Genomic DNA, 16,338 nt, shown 5'->3' with positions numbered 1-16,338 from the left:
TCTATAGAGGCTTAAAATAAGCTCAACAAAGTTCTTTATTGGTGCTTAAATCTTCAACAAATGAATTAAATACTGTATAACTCTGGAAAACGGGTGGCTTTGCCTGCAGTTGCCTGTCCCTTGCCTGCCCACAAGGGACAGGCAACTGCTTAATAAAACTGTTCCTTTTCCTTGGGAAAACCTTCTGACCCCTCCTTGGGCAAATCTTCCTTTACCTTACTGGCATGAGGCCCCCACTCCTGGCTCCAAGCTGCGTTATGGATTGCCCGAGTGTCCCTTATCAGATAAGGTTTTCTGTGAATCTGCCGAGTTGGTGTCCTTTAGATCTTCCACGAAAGTTGTGGAACCATTCCTTTTGCCCAGCAAAGCTGGCTGTATTTCCCAGCAAAGGCTGGCTGTAACTATAACTTTATTCCCCAACAAAAGCTGTGAAAAATGAAGCCTTTTACAGGTGGGAGAGAAGTTTACACATCCTGTCTGTAAGGCTTCCAAATGCAAACTGAGCTAAAAGTCCCCTTTTCCCTCCAAACCTGGGAAAAGGGGCGGATCTAAGGATTCTAACCATGATTGATGGGTCGTTGGCCCTATGGTTGCAAACTGAGGGAAGCTACCTTATTGCAAAATGCATGGTTCAGATAAAGCTTAAACAAACTAACCATGCAAGAAAAAGAAATTAAAACTCTTGGAACAGCCATGCCAGCACAATAACAATTTAAATAATGTACCAGTAAGGCTGGGGGGGGGGGGGGCTTGAGGGGCTTCAGCCCCCCCCCCCCCCGAAATTCTCATGGTGGTTCGCGAAAAGGTCTTATTGGTGCATTATTTAAACTGTTATGTTTATTCATATCATGAGCTCATCACCATACTCAATATATCCCATATGTATGGGGGTATTGGGGTAACGATACAAAAGGTTTGCTAGGCTAGACCCTCTTTCACTCAAACTCAGCCCCCCCGAAACTCACCCCCCCCCCGAAACCCGCCCTGAAAAAAAATTACCCCCCCCCCCGAAACGAAATCCTGGCTACGGGCCTGAGTAAGGCCTTCTCACGGACACCTTGAGAATTTGGGGGGGGGGGGTGGCTGAGCCTGCCGAGTCGCCTACTGGCTGAGAGGGACGGTATATAAATATAGTAAATAAATAAATAATACATCACTGGACTGGTGGGACAGTTTCCTAGGATGCTTCCCAAGCCCCTTCTGATAAAGTCATTTTGCTCACACCACAAGGCAGACTTAAAGGTGAGATCTGACTGAGAAAGTGGAAGAGTGAACTCGCTATTCATACTCTTAAGCAGAGAGCTTCACTGCCTCCCAACCTCAACTTCATATGTGCAGTATGGAGATAATAGCAATTCCAGGTGAGTTAAAGATAAGAGGAAGTCGCCAATTCAAATCTTACCTCTGCAGTCAATGGCTTGTTGGCCTTGTACATATTGCTGTTATCTCCTGTGTCGGCAAAATGGCTATTTAAAAGGTGGCCAGCATTACAGGGTTGTGGCATTGAGAAGGAAAACAATAGATACAGGAGGCTAGCAATCTAGAAGCAGAGGGCGGCTCTGAAGGCCTTCAAAACTATAGAATAGGCTGCCCATCTTGGCCTCTGTTTAAAAATCTGATTATGTCACAAACATACACACACACTTCTTTTCTGACTAATGAAATATGGATTGCGTACATGCTTGTGTGGCATTTCAGCTGAAATCAATCTCCGTAATTCTCTAAGCCCCTTTGAATTTCCTCATTAATGTGGTCTGATGCTCTCCCCAACGCAGGATTCAGCTGCACGTGAAGCTGGAGCACATGACCCACCTTCCGCTGAGGCCACTAACTAGAACCTTTAGTCTTCTTTTTACCTTGTCCCATCTCTACACTGTTTCTGTTGCTGCTGTTCAAGCTTGTGTGGCTATGGAGACATGCAGGAATGGAAAGGAGTGACAGGAAGAGAAGCTCTGCTCCTTGTTGCCACCACAAAGTTGCAAAAGCACCTCAAAATTAAGCTTCATTTGGAGGGCATCTGAACTTCCACTGGTCCATACACATCTCATGGCGTTGCTGGACTTCTGGTGGAGGCCCTGCCCACATTTGGAGTGGAAGCATTGTATGGCACTTCCCTCACAGCCTGAGAAAATGTTGACCATTTCCGCTACCTTGGCAGCCACCTCTCCACCAAAGTAAACATCGACACCGAAAAACAACACCGCCTGAGCTCTGCGAGTGCAGCATTTTTCTGAATGAAGCAGAGAGTGTTTGAGGACCGGGACATCCGTAGGGATACCAAGGTGCTTGTTTATAAAGCTGTTGTCCTCCTAACCCTGCTATATGCCTGTGAGACGTGGACTGTCTACAGACGTCACATGCAACTCCTAGAACAGTGGTTCTCAACCTGTGGGTCCCCAGGTGTTTTGGCCTACAACTCCCAGAAATCCTAACAGCTGGTAAACTAGTTGGGATTTCTGGGAGTTGTAGGCCAAAAACATCTGGGAACCCCAGGTTGAGAACTACTGTCCTAGAACGATTCCATGTGTTGCCTCCAAAAAATCCTGCAAATCTCTTGGGAAGACAAACAGACAATGTCAGCATGCTGGAAGAAGCAAACACCACCAGCACTGAAGCGATGTTCCTCTGCCATCAACACCGCTGGAGCGGCCACATTGTCCGGATGCCCGACCAAAGCAGTTGCTCTACTCCAAACTCAAGAATGGAAAATGTAATGTTGGTGAGCAGGAAAAGAGATTTAAAGATGGGCCCAAAGCCAACCTTAAAAACTCTGAACTAGGAAGCCCTGGCCCTTGAGTGCTCCAGCTGGAGGTCAGCTGTGACCAGCAGTGCTGTAGAATTTGAAGAGGCATGAATGGAGGGTGAAAGAGAAAAACGTGCAAGAGGAAGGCACGTCAAGCCAACCCCAACCGGGACCACCTTCCACCTGGAATCCAATGCCCTCACTGCGGGAGAAAATGCAGATCAAGAATAGGACTCCACAGTCACCTACGAACCCACCGATCTTGGAAGACAATCCTACTCGGACAACGAAGGATTGCCTAAGTAAGTACACATAATACACCTTCCATGGTCTCCAGCCTTCTGCCCCTTCTTTCCACTTCATTCCCTAATGCATCCCATCCTGAATTCCCGAAATGATTTCCAGTCTATTGTCAAAGGCTTTCATGGCCGGAATCACTAGGTTCTTGTGGGTTTTTTCGGGCTATAGGGCCATGTTCTAGAGGCATTTCTCCCGACGTTTCGCCTGCATCTGTGGCAAGCATCCTCAGAGGTAGTGAGTGAAGCATCCTACCTCTGAGGATGCTTGCCATAGATGCAGGTGAAACGTCGGGAGAAATGCCTCTAGAACATGGCCCTATAGCCCGAAAAAACCCACAAGAACCTAGATTTCCAGTCTATTTGTGCTTTCATCGCTAGGATACAACAAGCAAAGCCTCCTTTTACTCCATCTTTTTCCACATAACCTTGTCCTTCGAAAACTGGGAATGAAAGGGCTTTTTTGTGAATGAGAAATCTGTAACTTTGTGTGGCGGAATGCCCAGCTAGTCCCACCTGACTCTCACATTGACTTTGCAAAGGAATCTATGTTTCTTTTTGCAACAAGGATAGTCAGGTACAGATTTCTAAAAGGCAATGGGGGAGGGGGAGAGAGTTTACCCACATCACGGCACATAACTCGAGCAAAGCATTACAACACTCATAGCTATAACATCATTTTCACTGTGCTCTTTCATGCAGGAAAAAAAACAGCAAAGGGTAAAATGGAAGCACATTTCAGGAAAAAAAATAAAATCTGTCCATTTTGGTTTTGTTATCAAGGGAAGGAGCAAGATTGGTCATCAAATGCAAACACAAAGAGGGCAAAATAATTAAACATGGATTATGCATCTCAGACAAATAAGCAAACACAGAAACCAAGAAAAGATACTCACTGCCTTTGACCTGTCCTCGTGCTCGGGAGCTCTTTGCCAAGAGTGTGGTCACAGAGGCTCTATGGAGAGAATAGAGCAATTGCTTAAGGGGGGCACACGCCACACACAGAGACACACACCTCTCTCTCCCCCCCTCTATTTGCCCCAAGCAGCCACTCAGCAGAAAGCTGTCATCCTCTCTCTTTTCTGCAAATTGCATCCAGTAAACACTCTAGCAAGCTAAACTGAGCAGGCTTGATGCTGGGTTAGCACTGCAGAGCCAGCTCACTCACATTTCTATTGGAGGGATTTCAGAGGCGGCCCACCTGATCGGAGCATCTGGGAGCATCTTCTTTCATCCTTCGCCTCCCCCTTGCTATCCTGGTTGCAAATCCCCTCTGTCTTCTAACAAATTGAAGTAGTCCACCACTCAAAGCAGACATTCAATGCCAGCAGGGAGAATATGCGGTGCCAAGTGCCACACGGGATTCTCTGCCCTGTAAAACTCTCCATGCATTTGCTAATCCTAGGAGTCTGAAGAGAACACCAAACTGCATTGCTTTAAATAAGTCCTTGGTGGGTTTAGAATACGAGAATAAACCCATGGAGATTTCCATGCAGACAATCCCTCTACCACGTGGGGGGGGGGGGGGGCTCTGCAGGGAAAGATAATAGCATCAGCAATGCCAGCAAAGTCAAATTGCATGTATTAACTGGCAAGGCAGGTTTCTAATTGGGTGCAATTATGTGATCAACATAATCATTTTTTTTTTTGGCTTGAGTGTTGCGTGTGCAAGTGCGATACACCTCCCACAGCCAACCCAAGAAGTACACTCACACGTCCCACCCCGGACTCTGAGATCATCTGGGGAGGCCCTGCTCTCGACCCCACCACTCTCACAAGTGAGGCTGGTGGGGACGAGGAGCAGGGCTTTCTCAGTGGTGGCTCCTCACCTGTGGAACTCACTCCCGGGGGAAATCAGGGCAGCACCATCCCTCCTCGCCTTCAGGAGGAGGGTGAAGACGTGGTTGTGGGACCAGGCCTTTGGGCACCTTGGCAATTAAATCAGACAATCAGGCGAGTAAGACCAGCAGGATTGATGAAATGGAATGTAAAACTAGATCTATGAGCGAAACGCTGACCATGTAAAAGGAGAAATTGGGTTTGTATTTGTTTTTATTGATTTTATTGATTTTATGGTAATTAATGCATGCACTTTTGTGAATTATATTATGATATGATGTAAGTTTATGTATGATTGTTTATAATGCAGGCATCGAATGCTGCCTTTGCTTTTGTAAGGCCGCTCTGAGTCCCCTTCGGGGTGAGAAGGGCGGGGTAAAAGAACCCCAAATAAATAAATAAATAAATAAATGATGTGGGATGAACAATGGCCACAACTACTTTATTGATAACAGGAACAAGGGTTGGCAGCCAAGCATGGGTCCTGAATCACGATCGGACAGCCCAATACTGCCCGATTCCGCACACACCAGGATGCCGCCGGCACAATACCGGGCAAACGCAACTCGGCACCCCTGGGATCACCGGGCGTCCCCCCTAACCGCTAGGGGGGATACCAAACCAGATCCAGGGCCCATGCCCCATGCCAACAAGGAGTTGTGACGAGAAGCATAACACAAACAAGTAACTGTTAACAGGTAACCATGACAAGGTAAACATCAACAAAATTAACAGCCAATGAAAACATAAACTGCATGCAGGGTGGGTGGGATGGATCAGCTGTTACAGGCCAAGTGCCTGCTGGGGAGCCTTGGGCAGCCTTATGAAGGCTGACCAGAAAGAGGAAGAGGCCAGCTCAGGCCTCACCTGAGGTGGGCGTGGTCAATTGGCCATTGGCCCCTTGACCCGCCGGCGGGAATCCTTCCCGCCATCAGAGGGGACTTCTGGGAACAAGAAGCCCCCCCCCCCCCGCTCAGGCAAGAATGTCGGTGGGGGACACCCTGCCACGCAATATCTTTGGCCCGGTAAGTCGGGCCATGCTTTTTACCAGTATGCTGATGACACTCAGCTGGTGCTGAAGATGGAAGGCGGACCAGACTCTGTACCCGATTACTTCCATCAGTGCCTCGAGGCCATTACTGGATGACTGCGTGCCAGTAGGTTGAGGGTGAATCCAGCAAAGACGGAGATCCTATGGCTGGGTCGACCGGGCAGTGGGGATATCCAGCTGCCTACCCTGGATGGCGAGGTGCTACGCCCGTCATCATTGGTAAAGAGTCTGGGAGTCCTTTTGGACCCTCTGCTGACAATGGAGGCCCAGGTCCCCGCCGTTAGCAGAACCGCCTTTTTTCATCTGCAGCAGGATAGATGGCTGGCCCCCTATCTGTCCAGGGACGACCTAGCTACGGTGATCCAGGCTATGGTCGTCTCAAGACTGGACTACTGTAACGGCCTCTACATTGGCCTTCCTCTGTCAGTGATCCGGAAGCTCAAGTTGGTACAAAATGCAGCTGCTCGGCTTCTTGTGGGAATTCCGATGAGATGCCACATAACACCAATCTTACTACAGCTGCATTGGTTACCAATTGAGCACCGGATCACTTTCAAAGTGATGGTACTTACCTTTAAGGCCTTGCATGGTCTGGGGCCGATGTACCTGAGGGACTGCCTCACCCGCTACCAACCCCAGAGATCCCTCCGTTCTGAGGACCAAGATTTGTTGGAATTTGTTGGAAATTCCCAACAAATTCCCAGTGTCAAAACCTTACGTCTAACAGCTACCAGACGCAGAGCCTTCACAGCAGTGGCACCATCGCTCTGGAATACTCTGCCACCTGAAGTCCATGCCTTGTGGGACTTATCAGCTTTCCGCAGGGCATGTAAGACACATCTGTTTCGACAGGCCTTTGACTTTTAATATCGCTGTTTTTAAATTGTTTTAAATTGTTTTAAAATTGTGTTAGATTTTAACCTGTTCTTGTAAGCCGCTCTGAGCCCCAGGGGAGTGGTGGCATATAAGTTCGAATAATAAATAAATAAATAAATAAATAAATAAATAAAAGGAAGACAGAGGCAACTACATAAAGATACATGAATTCGTCTCTGTGTCAACTCATCCAACTGACTGGGCCTTAATGTCTCTTATATCGGAGGTAACCCCCCACCCCCCAGGACTCTGTAAAAGATGGGTCAAAACCAAGGAATTCATAGTTTTACCAAGGACACCAGGCTGGAATGATCCCATAATCCCCTATCTCTCCCTAAGGCTCTTTCCATTGCCCCATGGCCCCACATGGCAATGCCCCTGTAACCCACACTTTATGGACTTTCTATGAACTTTTAGAAACCTTTAATCAACTTTTCATGGACTTTGGAACTCTTACTGGCCCTCTTTCTAGCCCTCGAGCTGACTCGGCTATTGTTTGCCTGACTCAAAAGTCAGCCCTTTTGTTATCCTTAGGTTCTGGGTTGGGATTTGTAGATGGTATTTTGAGTCAGTATTTGCCATCCAGGTTGACATAATGGAAGGAGGCTGAGGTGACCAAACACCTTTTGTGAGGAATGATTAAATTGTCCATGGGACCCATTTCACAGATAGATTAGCCTTTGGCCCTCTGAGGCCCAAGGAAATAGTGCCATTAGTTTTATCAGAGTTTTGGTGAGTCCTTTTGTCTAGGGATTAGCTGGCCCAGGAAGTGAGAGAAAGCTTCCCAAAGCCATAAGGTGCTGGGTTCATGAAAAGTAGCATTTCTTCATATTTCATATAGGAATATGGGGAAGGGGAAACAAATAAGGGGTTCATAAGGGTAAAATCATGCAAACTGCAAAGACAAACATGCCAGACCTCCCTCTCTCCTTCCCTCCCTCCCTCCCGAGTCCATCAAAGGTTTGTATAGATCAGTGAAATATCATAAAAGTTCATAAAGGTTTGGTATATTCAAAAATAAACTTCTCAGTGGTAGAGTGGGAGTTATATACCTTACCAAAGCTAGGCTAGTTTTTAATTCAGTTACCATGGGGGACAAGAATGAGACTACTCTAAGTAATAGGTCTAGAATAGACCTCTACAATCACTTATGGACCCACCACCAAGACTCTTCCTTTGGAAGACAATCATACTCAGCTTCAAGTGATAGCCTATTATATGACTCTAAGTAAAAATAGATTATACTGGAAGGTATGCATGGGAACATATTTATAAACCTATAATCCCATTGTTATAAGACACACTGAAGTAGTGTTATAACTGAATAAACAACATGCTGAAGAGAAGAGGTTACGGTCCAAGGCCATTCTATAGAACAGTGTGTAGGTTGAGTGACAGAGAGATTTGTGCTTCCAGTATTGACAAGCTGTCTTACAAACTACCAGTATCAGCCTTCTTTGTGGATCTAGGGGGAGGTGGAGTTCTGGAAGGGACAACTCAGATGATAGCTGCAGCAACTCTTTTGCCAGTATGAACACAGGCATTGCTGGCTGAGGGTTGATGGGACTTATATTTATTTATTTATTTATTTGCTTTATTTTTATACCGCATTTTTCAGCCTAATTCGGCGACTCAATGCGGTTTACAATGCAATTTATATAACAGTAACAATTAGTTAAAACACAACATACACGACAGACAATACAAGACAACACAACATAGTCATCAACGCCTCCGTAAAAATCAGATTCCGTTCTCATAATCCTTCTACCATTCCTTTGTTCATTTATACCGTCTTCATGAGTTCAGTTGCCTTATTGACCGAACGCCTGTTCATAGAGCCACGTCTTGACCTTCCTCCGGAACTCCAGCAACGAAGGGGCCTGCCTGATGTCTATGGGTAGGGCATTCCATAGCCGAGGGGCCACCACCGAGAAGGCCCTGTCTCTCGTCCCCGCCAGCCGCGCCTGCGACACAGGCGGGACCGAGAGCAGGACCTCCCCGGACGATCTTAACGTCCTCGTCGGTTCATAGGTAGAAATGCGTTCGGAGAGGTAAAAACAATTGGCCATGCTGCCAGAGGAATTATTGGAGTTGCAATCCAAAAGTGTAGGCTATATTTCAGGGGAAAGGACTGGCAAACCCACTTATGAGTACTCCTTACCAAAGAAAACCCTATGAAATGCATGAGGTCACTATAAGTCAACAATGACTAAAGGATAATGTGCTGGTAAGGCTGTACCAGGAGCTTCAGCTTCATTCTCTTTCTATTGAGTGTTTGCATATATTCCAAGGTTCCATGCATTTGCAACAAGATGGCTTCCCTTGGTTTGCAATCATAGGGCTAGCCACCTGTCTATCATTGTTAAGTTTTGGTTCCGCCCCTTTCCCCAGGGCCATGGGAAGAGAGGGAACCATTTTTAGTTCAGTCTTATAGTGGAAAGCTAAGCTACAGGATGTGGATTACCTCCATCTGTAGAAAAGCTTCATTTCCTACAGCATCCGGGGCAGAAATTCCGGGGAAAAACAGTTCCAAAGCTCTAGCTGGGAGCTTACAACCTCTCAGCTTTACAGCATCTGAGGGAAACAGTCCTAAAGTTTCAGAAGAAAACAGTTTTACAGACCCAAAGAACTCCAGCTGGAGAATCTACATAGCCTTGACTGGTAGGTCTACTCAGGACCCAAGACGCAGATTGGAACCGGTAGCAGAACCCACATCAGCAAAGCTTAGACAGTAGATTGCCTGGGAGGGGTTAAAAAAGGGTTTTCCTTGATAAAAAAAAGAAATAGTTCTCCAAGCAAGGTGCCTGTCCATTTTGTGGCATGTTAAGAAGCATTTGTTTAATCTTCTGAAGATCCAAGAAGCGTTTGTTGTTTTATTGAAGACCTTTGCAATAATAAAGAACTTTGTTAAACATTTCAAGCCCTCTAACGACTGTGTATGGGAAAATCCTTGAAGGCCTCTCACCCGTGACACTCCGGCTCCCCGTTGGGCACAAAGAGCACGTCTTGTTTAAAAAATCAATTATTACAGGCCCAGCACGTGGCAGCACAGATAAAATGCACAATCCAAAAGAATCTTCCTTTATTTTATTTACAGTATTTATATTCCGCCCTTCTCACCCCGCAGGAGACTCAGGGTGGATTACAATGTACATATACATGGCAATCATTCAGTGCCATAGATACACAACATATATAGACAGACAGTCAGAGACTATTTAACATTCCAGCTTCTGGCCACCAGGGGATCTGTTGTTTCACCGTCCATTTGTGACACTGATGGAGTACTTCCTCATTCTTTGCTTGTTTGCTTGCTGGAGATTTTATGGCTTTGTAAATTAGTTAAATTAGCCTCCCCGCATAAGCGGTTTCTAAATTTCCTACTTGACAGAAGCAACTGTCTTTCAGGCTGCAAAGGTTGACAACAAGCTACACAATTTTGGTCGGAAGCTCACTCTGACCCAGGCAGGCTTCGAACTCATGACTTTTCAGTCAGTAACGATCTTAATGCAGCTGACTCCCAGCCAGCTCCGCCACAGTCTCGGTGCTTTCTTAGACTCATCTATAATACATGACAACAACCTAGCACAGAAATTACTAGAGCACTGATCGCTATAGTCAAGCTATCCTTGTTCAAAAAAAGATGCAAATGTCAAACCAACTAAAGCTGGCAAAAGTTTTTCTGGGTCACTGAGAGCCCCTGAGCCTCTGGGGCAATATTGGTTCCAAGTATATGCAGAAGTTATGCACTTGCTCTTTCATGAAAATAGTGACCTCCCCTGAGAATCAGCGATACACCAGATTCTTGGATTCTGAAACTAGTTCCCAACAATGCACCACCATCTTGCCAGGATTCAGCTCAAGTTTCTTAACCAGCATCCATCCCATTACTACATCCAGTCCAGGCAATGAGTCTGCACCTTGCCAGCCTCATGTTGAGATGATATGGAGAAACCATGCTGGACACCATCAATAGGTACCAGTCACAGCAGTAGCATAACAACCAAAATGTATTTTTCCTTGGGTCACATGGAAAACCTACAGATCTGGTTTCTCAGTGGTTTTCAGGACTGGAAAACGGAAGCATGTGTTGCAGAGGCAGTGATGTTGCTGTCAAGCTGTCTTTGGCACTCCAGGAATGTAATGTCATTTTTCATCCCCAGGAAAACTCTCCTTTTGCATGAAGCAGATCAATTACTTCTTTTGCAACCATTAATGGCACCACTTTGTTTTGTTTTGTTTTAAAACTTCACTGTTTTCATTTCCAACTGATGAAGGGCCCTTGAAAATAGTCTGTGTCATATGCTCAATCCAAAACAACAGGGTCTGCCAAAAGATATCACCATAACCTTTTTTGTCTTGAGTACAATAAACATTGTCAAGTAAACTGTTTGTCACAGCTTTAAGTAGCTGTTTTTTGTAACTCAGTATTATTCAAGGAAAGGGATTCAATATTTTTCAGCTCGGCAGCTTGTAACTTTCCTAGCCAATATGCCTACCAATTTGTATCTGTAGAAACTGGAAAATATCACCAGTCTCACTCACCCTCTCTTCTCCCCCCAACCCCCAAATATATTTATATTAGGATTATGCAATGAATGGAAAAAAATCTTTCAAGACTCATTACAATATCAATGGGTGAAAAGAAATAGTTTCTAAAGTGATTCCAAAATTGGACTGGGTAGGTATCGTAACTATAATGATTTAACTACTATTTCATTACTTTTGAAAGTCACCTGGGAAGGTCAAGAGCTTGAACATGGTTTGCATCCTAAATATCTCGGTGTCACCTTATATACACTAGCATATAGGAAACACTTCTTGAACACCAAGTACAAAATAGCTGCACGCAATAACATCCTGTGGAAATGTACTGGCAGCACATGGGGTGCAGACCCAAAATTAGTAAGAACATCAGCCCTGGCCTTGTCTTACTCAACTGCCAAGTATGCCTTGTGACGACATGAGTGGCGCCACCTATGTGTAGAACTGTTAGTTGCAAGATTTAAACTGTTGTATCATGCTTAATCCTGCCTTTTTACCCTGCTTATGTATAGTTGGATGGATTGGTTACTTATAGCTGTCAATCAGTACTGTTTGGCTCCACCTCTTCCTGCAGGAGGGGAGTGCTTCCTTTCTTTTCATTCTGCCATCAGAGTTTCTACTAGATGGAAGTGAGTAAGAGACTTGACTCTAAAAGACCCTGATTTTTTATATATAATTAGAATTTTATTAATTTTTATATAGATTACAACAAAAGAGTGAGAACAATAAAGTATAGGAAAGTGAGGAAATAAAGAAAAAAGAGAAAAAAGAAGAAACACAAAAATTTACTAAAATCCCAAATAACCCCTAAAAAAAATTCTACAAAAATACACAAAAAACACCAAAAAAAAGGAAAACAAAAAAAAATGACTTCCATTCCATCTTCTTGGATCATATCTTCTTATCTTGGATCATATCTTCTTATAAAAGACCCTGATTTAAAATTCCTCTCAGCACCAGTTCTGAGGTTTTTTACCCTTGAAACTTGTGCTTCATGGTCAGACCAACCTGAATGACGTTGGAAGTCTCAAGCGCCTTCAAACTGGTTCTTTTGGCACCAAAGGAAGATCCTGAGTCTTCAACCATAGGCCATTTGAACTGGGGTTGTGGTTTGCTCCGGCATTCACAGCCATTGAGGAAAGAGGAAACTTAGAAAGGCTTCTCAGCTTCAAACACCTTGGACCCAGGACTAACTGAGACTGTAACGTATATATTCCTTCACCCTTCTGAAGTTTCCAGCTCATTGCTTTAAAGAAATAACTTTGATCAGTAAAACTTATTTTGAGTTATTTACAGTGTTTTGGGTTTTTGGGAGTTCCAGTTTCCTATAGGAGGGCAAGAAGCAATCCCCTGGGGTAAGATGCCACATCCATGCCTCCTTCATTAAGAATTATAACCCCCAGGCACGACAGCACATGCCTGCCCTGTCTGGCATAGGTCTGCCCATGCAAAGCAGATGAGCATAGCATGGAATGAAACATGCAGAATAATCACAGGATGTCTTAAACCTATACCTGTTGATAAACTACAAGCTAACCGGCATTGCCCCCCCCCCCCCCCGATGTGCGACGGGAAGGTGCTGCTAAATGTGAGGGCATGGCTACCAGCCTCCTCCCAGTAGACTCAAATCAAGGAAAAGCTTTATGAGAACTACCATTCCTCTTGGCGTCCCCCCAGCAACAGCAAGGGTATCCCTCTGGGAAGCTAAACCAAGAAACCCCAACTGGATGGCCCCCTGTAAGTGTCTTCCTAAAGGGGCAAACCAAGAATGGGCAACTTGGAAGTCCCTGAACAGACTCAGAAACGGAGTGGGCAGATCAAAAGACAACCTGGCAAAATGGCATTACCTAAAAGAATCCCACACCCTGTATGACTGTGAAGCAGAACAGACAACTCCACATCTGTATGCTTATTTATTTATTTATTTATTTATTACTAGTGCTTTTACCCCGCCCTTCTCAACCCCTGGAGGGGGACTCAGGGCGGCTTACAAAAAAGGCAGAATTCGATGCCTATACATAATAATACAAAGTATACAAAAATATAAAAGAACGATATACAAAATGTAATTAAAACGATTATCATAATAAAACATCCGCACTGGTACCTAAGACATTGTATAAATATCATATAAAAACATCATATAAAGTCATTCTTATAATCAGCGTTTCGGTTCCAGAGTTCCACATAACCAATCCGTTAGTCATTTCCTAGCCATCAGTGGAGTTCTTCTTTATTTACCCGCTTGTCCAAATGCCTGGTCCCAGATCCATGTTTTTAGTTTTTTCCTGAAAGAAAGGAGCGTAGCTGCAGATCTGATTTCCCCGGGGAGAGAATTCCATAGGCGGGGGGCCACCACTGAGAAGGCCCTGCTCCCCGTCCCCGCCAATCTCACCTGTGATAGAGGCGGGGTCGAGAGCAGGACCTCCCCAGAAGATCTTAGGCTCCGGGGTGGGACGTAGAGGGAAATCCGTTCGGACAGATACACTGGGCCGGAACCGTATAGGGTTTTATAGGTCAAAACCAGCACCTTGGATTGTGCTCGGAGCTGGATTGGCAGCCAGTGGAGCTGACACAACAGGGGGTGGTATGCTCCCTGTATGATGCCCCGGTGAGCAATCTGGCTGCCTCTCGCTGGACTAGTTGGAGTTTCCGAGCAGTCTTCAAAGGCAACCCCACGTAGAGTGCGTTGCAGTAATCTAATCGGGATGTGACAAGAGCGTGGACCACCGTGGCCAAGTCCGACTTCCCAAGGTACGGGCGCTTGTCCACTATGCCCTGCCTCATGTACAGAGGAAGAATTGTTGGAGGTTACAGACAATTCCATTGTTGTTGCCTGTTTTTGGTCAAAAGATATTTAGCCACCTGCGCTCCTTCTATTTTTATCAGTTTTATATGAATTTATGCAATGATTTTTATACGAAATAAATCAATAACTTTTCGTTATTTAATTGTGCCAATGGGGAAACTTCAGGGGCTCCTCTCTCCCTTATTGTTAGAGCTATTGGCATGAAACTTGAAGCAATTATAGAACACATTTACCACAGTTAGCTCATCAAGTTTCAGAATGTTTCACTTGTCCACGGATTTTTGGAAAAATTTAAAAGTTTTTACAAACAACATTTAAAAAGCTACATTGTATTGAATTTTCTAAACAATGACACGTGATAACAGGGAACAATTCCTCTAAGTAAATAAATATTCATACATCTACTGATTTATGGGATTTTTTTATGATTTATGGGATTACAGGAGCTGTCTTCATACACCTGTCAGCAGCCTATGATACTGTGAACCACCGCCTCCTCCTGAGAAAAATGTATAATATCACAACGGACTACCACCTCACCCGCCTCATAGGAAAGCTGCTACAAAACAGGAGCTTTTTGTTGAGTTCCAAGGCGGAAACAGAAGAACGGCCTGCCTCAGGGGAGCGTGCTTGCTCCATCCATGTTCAACATCTACACAAATGACCAGCCACTGCCAGAAGGGACAGAGAGTTTCATCTATGCTGATGATCGTGCCATTACTGCTCAAGCAGGGAGCTTTGAGACGGTTGAACAGAAGCTCTCCGAAGCTATAGGTGCTCTTACTGCCTATTACAGGGAAAACCAACTGATCCCTAATCCATCTAAAACACAGACATGCGCCTTTCACCTTAAGAACAGACAAGCATCTGGAGCTCTGAGGATCACCTGGGAAGGAATCTCACTGGAGCATTGCAGCGCACCCAAATACCTGGGAGTCACTCTGAATCGTGCTCTTACCTACAAGAAGCACTGCCTGAACATCAAGCAAAAGGTGGGTGCTAGAAACAATATCATACGAAAGCTGACTGGCACAACCTGGGGATCACAACCAGATACAGTGAAGACATCCGCCCTTGCGCTATGCTACTCTGCTGCTGAGTATGCATGCCCAGTGTGGAACATATCTCACCATGCTAAAACAGTGGATGTGGCTCTTAATGAGACATGCCGCATTATCATGGGGTGTCTGCACCCTACACCACTGGGGAAATTACACTGCTTAGCCGGTATTGCACCACCTGACACCCACCGGGAAGTAGCAGCCAATAGTGAAAGGACCAAGGCAGAGACCTCTCCAGCACATCCCCTGTTTGGGTATCAGCCAGCACGTCAACGACTTAAATCTAGAAATAGTTTTCTTAGATCTACAGAGACACTTGCTGGAACACCTCAGCAAGTGAGAGTCCAAAAGTAGCAGGCTCAAACCCAGAACCTCAACCAATGGCTGATACCAAATGAGAGACTCCCCCCTGGGCACACAGAAGACTGGGTGACTTGGAAGGCGCTGAACAGACTGCGTTCTGGCACCACGAGATGCAGAGCCAACCTTCAGAAATAGGGCTACAAAGTGGAGTCCTCGACATCCGAGTGTGGAGAAGAGCAAACCACTGACCACCTGCTGCAATGCACCCTGAGCCCTGCCACATGCACAAGGGAGGACCTTCTTGCAGCAACACCAGAAGCACTCCAAGTGGCCAGATACTGGTCAAAGGACATTTAACCAACTACCAAACTCACAAATGTTGTATTTTATCTTTGTTTGCTTTGTTCTGTTAGAAATGTAATATAATTGACTGGTTGCCCTGATACGACAAAAAATATAAATAAATGGGATTTTTTTAAAGTTTTGACTTTTTTTTTTATAAATGCCACAACTGCAATCTCATTGAATGTCTTTAACCAATAGAATTCCAATTTAGGGATTTATTCCCATCATAGCACAGATTTACTTACTAGTATTGAAGTATCAGTCAGTTCTCCTCTTTGCAGATTCAACATTTTTTTAGATTTCTAGCTGCTGCTAGGAGGGACAAATCTCTTCCCTATCCTGATTGGGGTTTTCTGATGCTGAGAAGAATTCTGGGAAATGTAGTTTAGAGCAGGGCCTTTTGTATTCTCTGCCATGGAGCTCCTCGCCTTCCCAAACTACATTTCCCAGAATTCTGCACTCTCTCA

At 45.1% G+C, this 16,338-nt stretch overlaps 1 protein-coding gene across 11 annotated transcripts in view; it reads right to left on the bottom strand.

Moving 5' to 3' along the window:
- RGS8 (regulator of G protein signaling 8) overlaps window positions 1–16,338 on the bottom strand; it is a 93,760-nt gene that overhangs the window by 51,985 nt on the left and 25,437 nt on the right. For 2 of the 11 annotated variants that reach the window (XM_060774477.2, XM_060774474.2), the window contains exons 1-2: window positions 4,241–4,482; window positions 3,936–3,994 (exon numbers count right to left, since the gene is read on the bottom strand). The exons of 2 other annotated variants lie outside the window; for them this stretch is intronic. Coding sequence is in view for 2 of the 9 variants with exons in the window: in XM_060774474.2 (XP_060630457.2) it covers window positions 3,936–3,994; window positions 4,241–4,357 (176 nt within the window). In the remaining 7 variants the exon portion in view is untranslated. 7 more of the 11 variants (XM_060774475.2, XM_067467621.1, XM_067467622.1 and 4 more) reach the window with 6 other exon arrangements.

Source organism: Anolis sagrei, chromosome 4 (genome assembly GCF_037176765.1).
Source record: "Anolis sagrei isolate rAnoSag1 chromosome 4, rAnoSag1.mat, whole genome shotgun sequence".
Lineage (NCBI taxonomy): Eukaryota > Metazoa > Chordata > Lepidosauria > Squamata > Dactyloidae > Anolis > Anolis sagrei.
The sequence above is the reverse complement of the archived record's forward strand: the minus strand, read 5'-3'. Positions and strand labels throughout refer to the sequence as shown.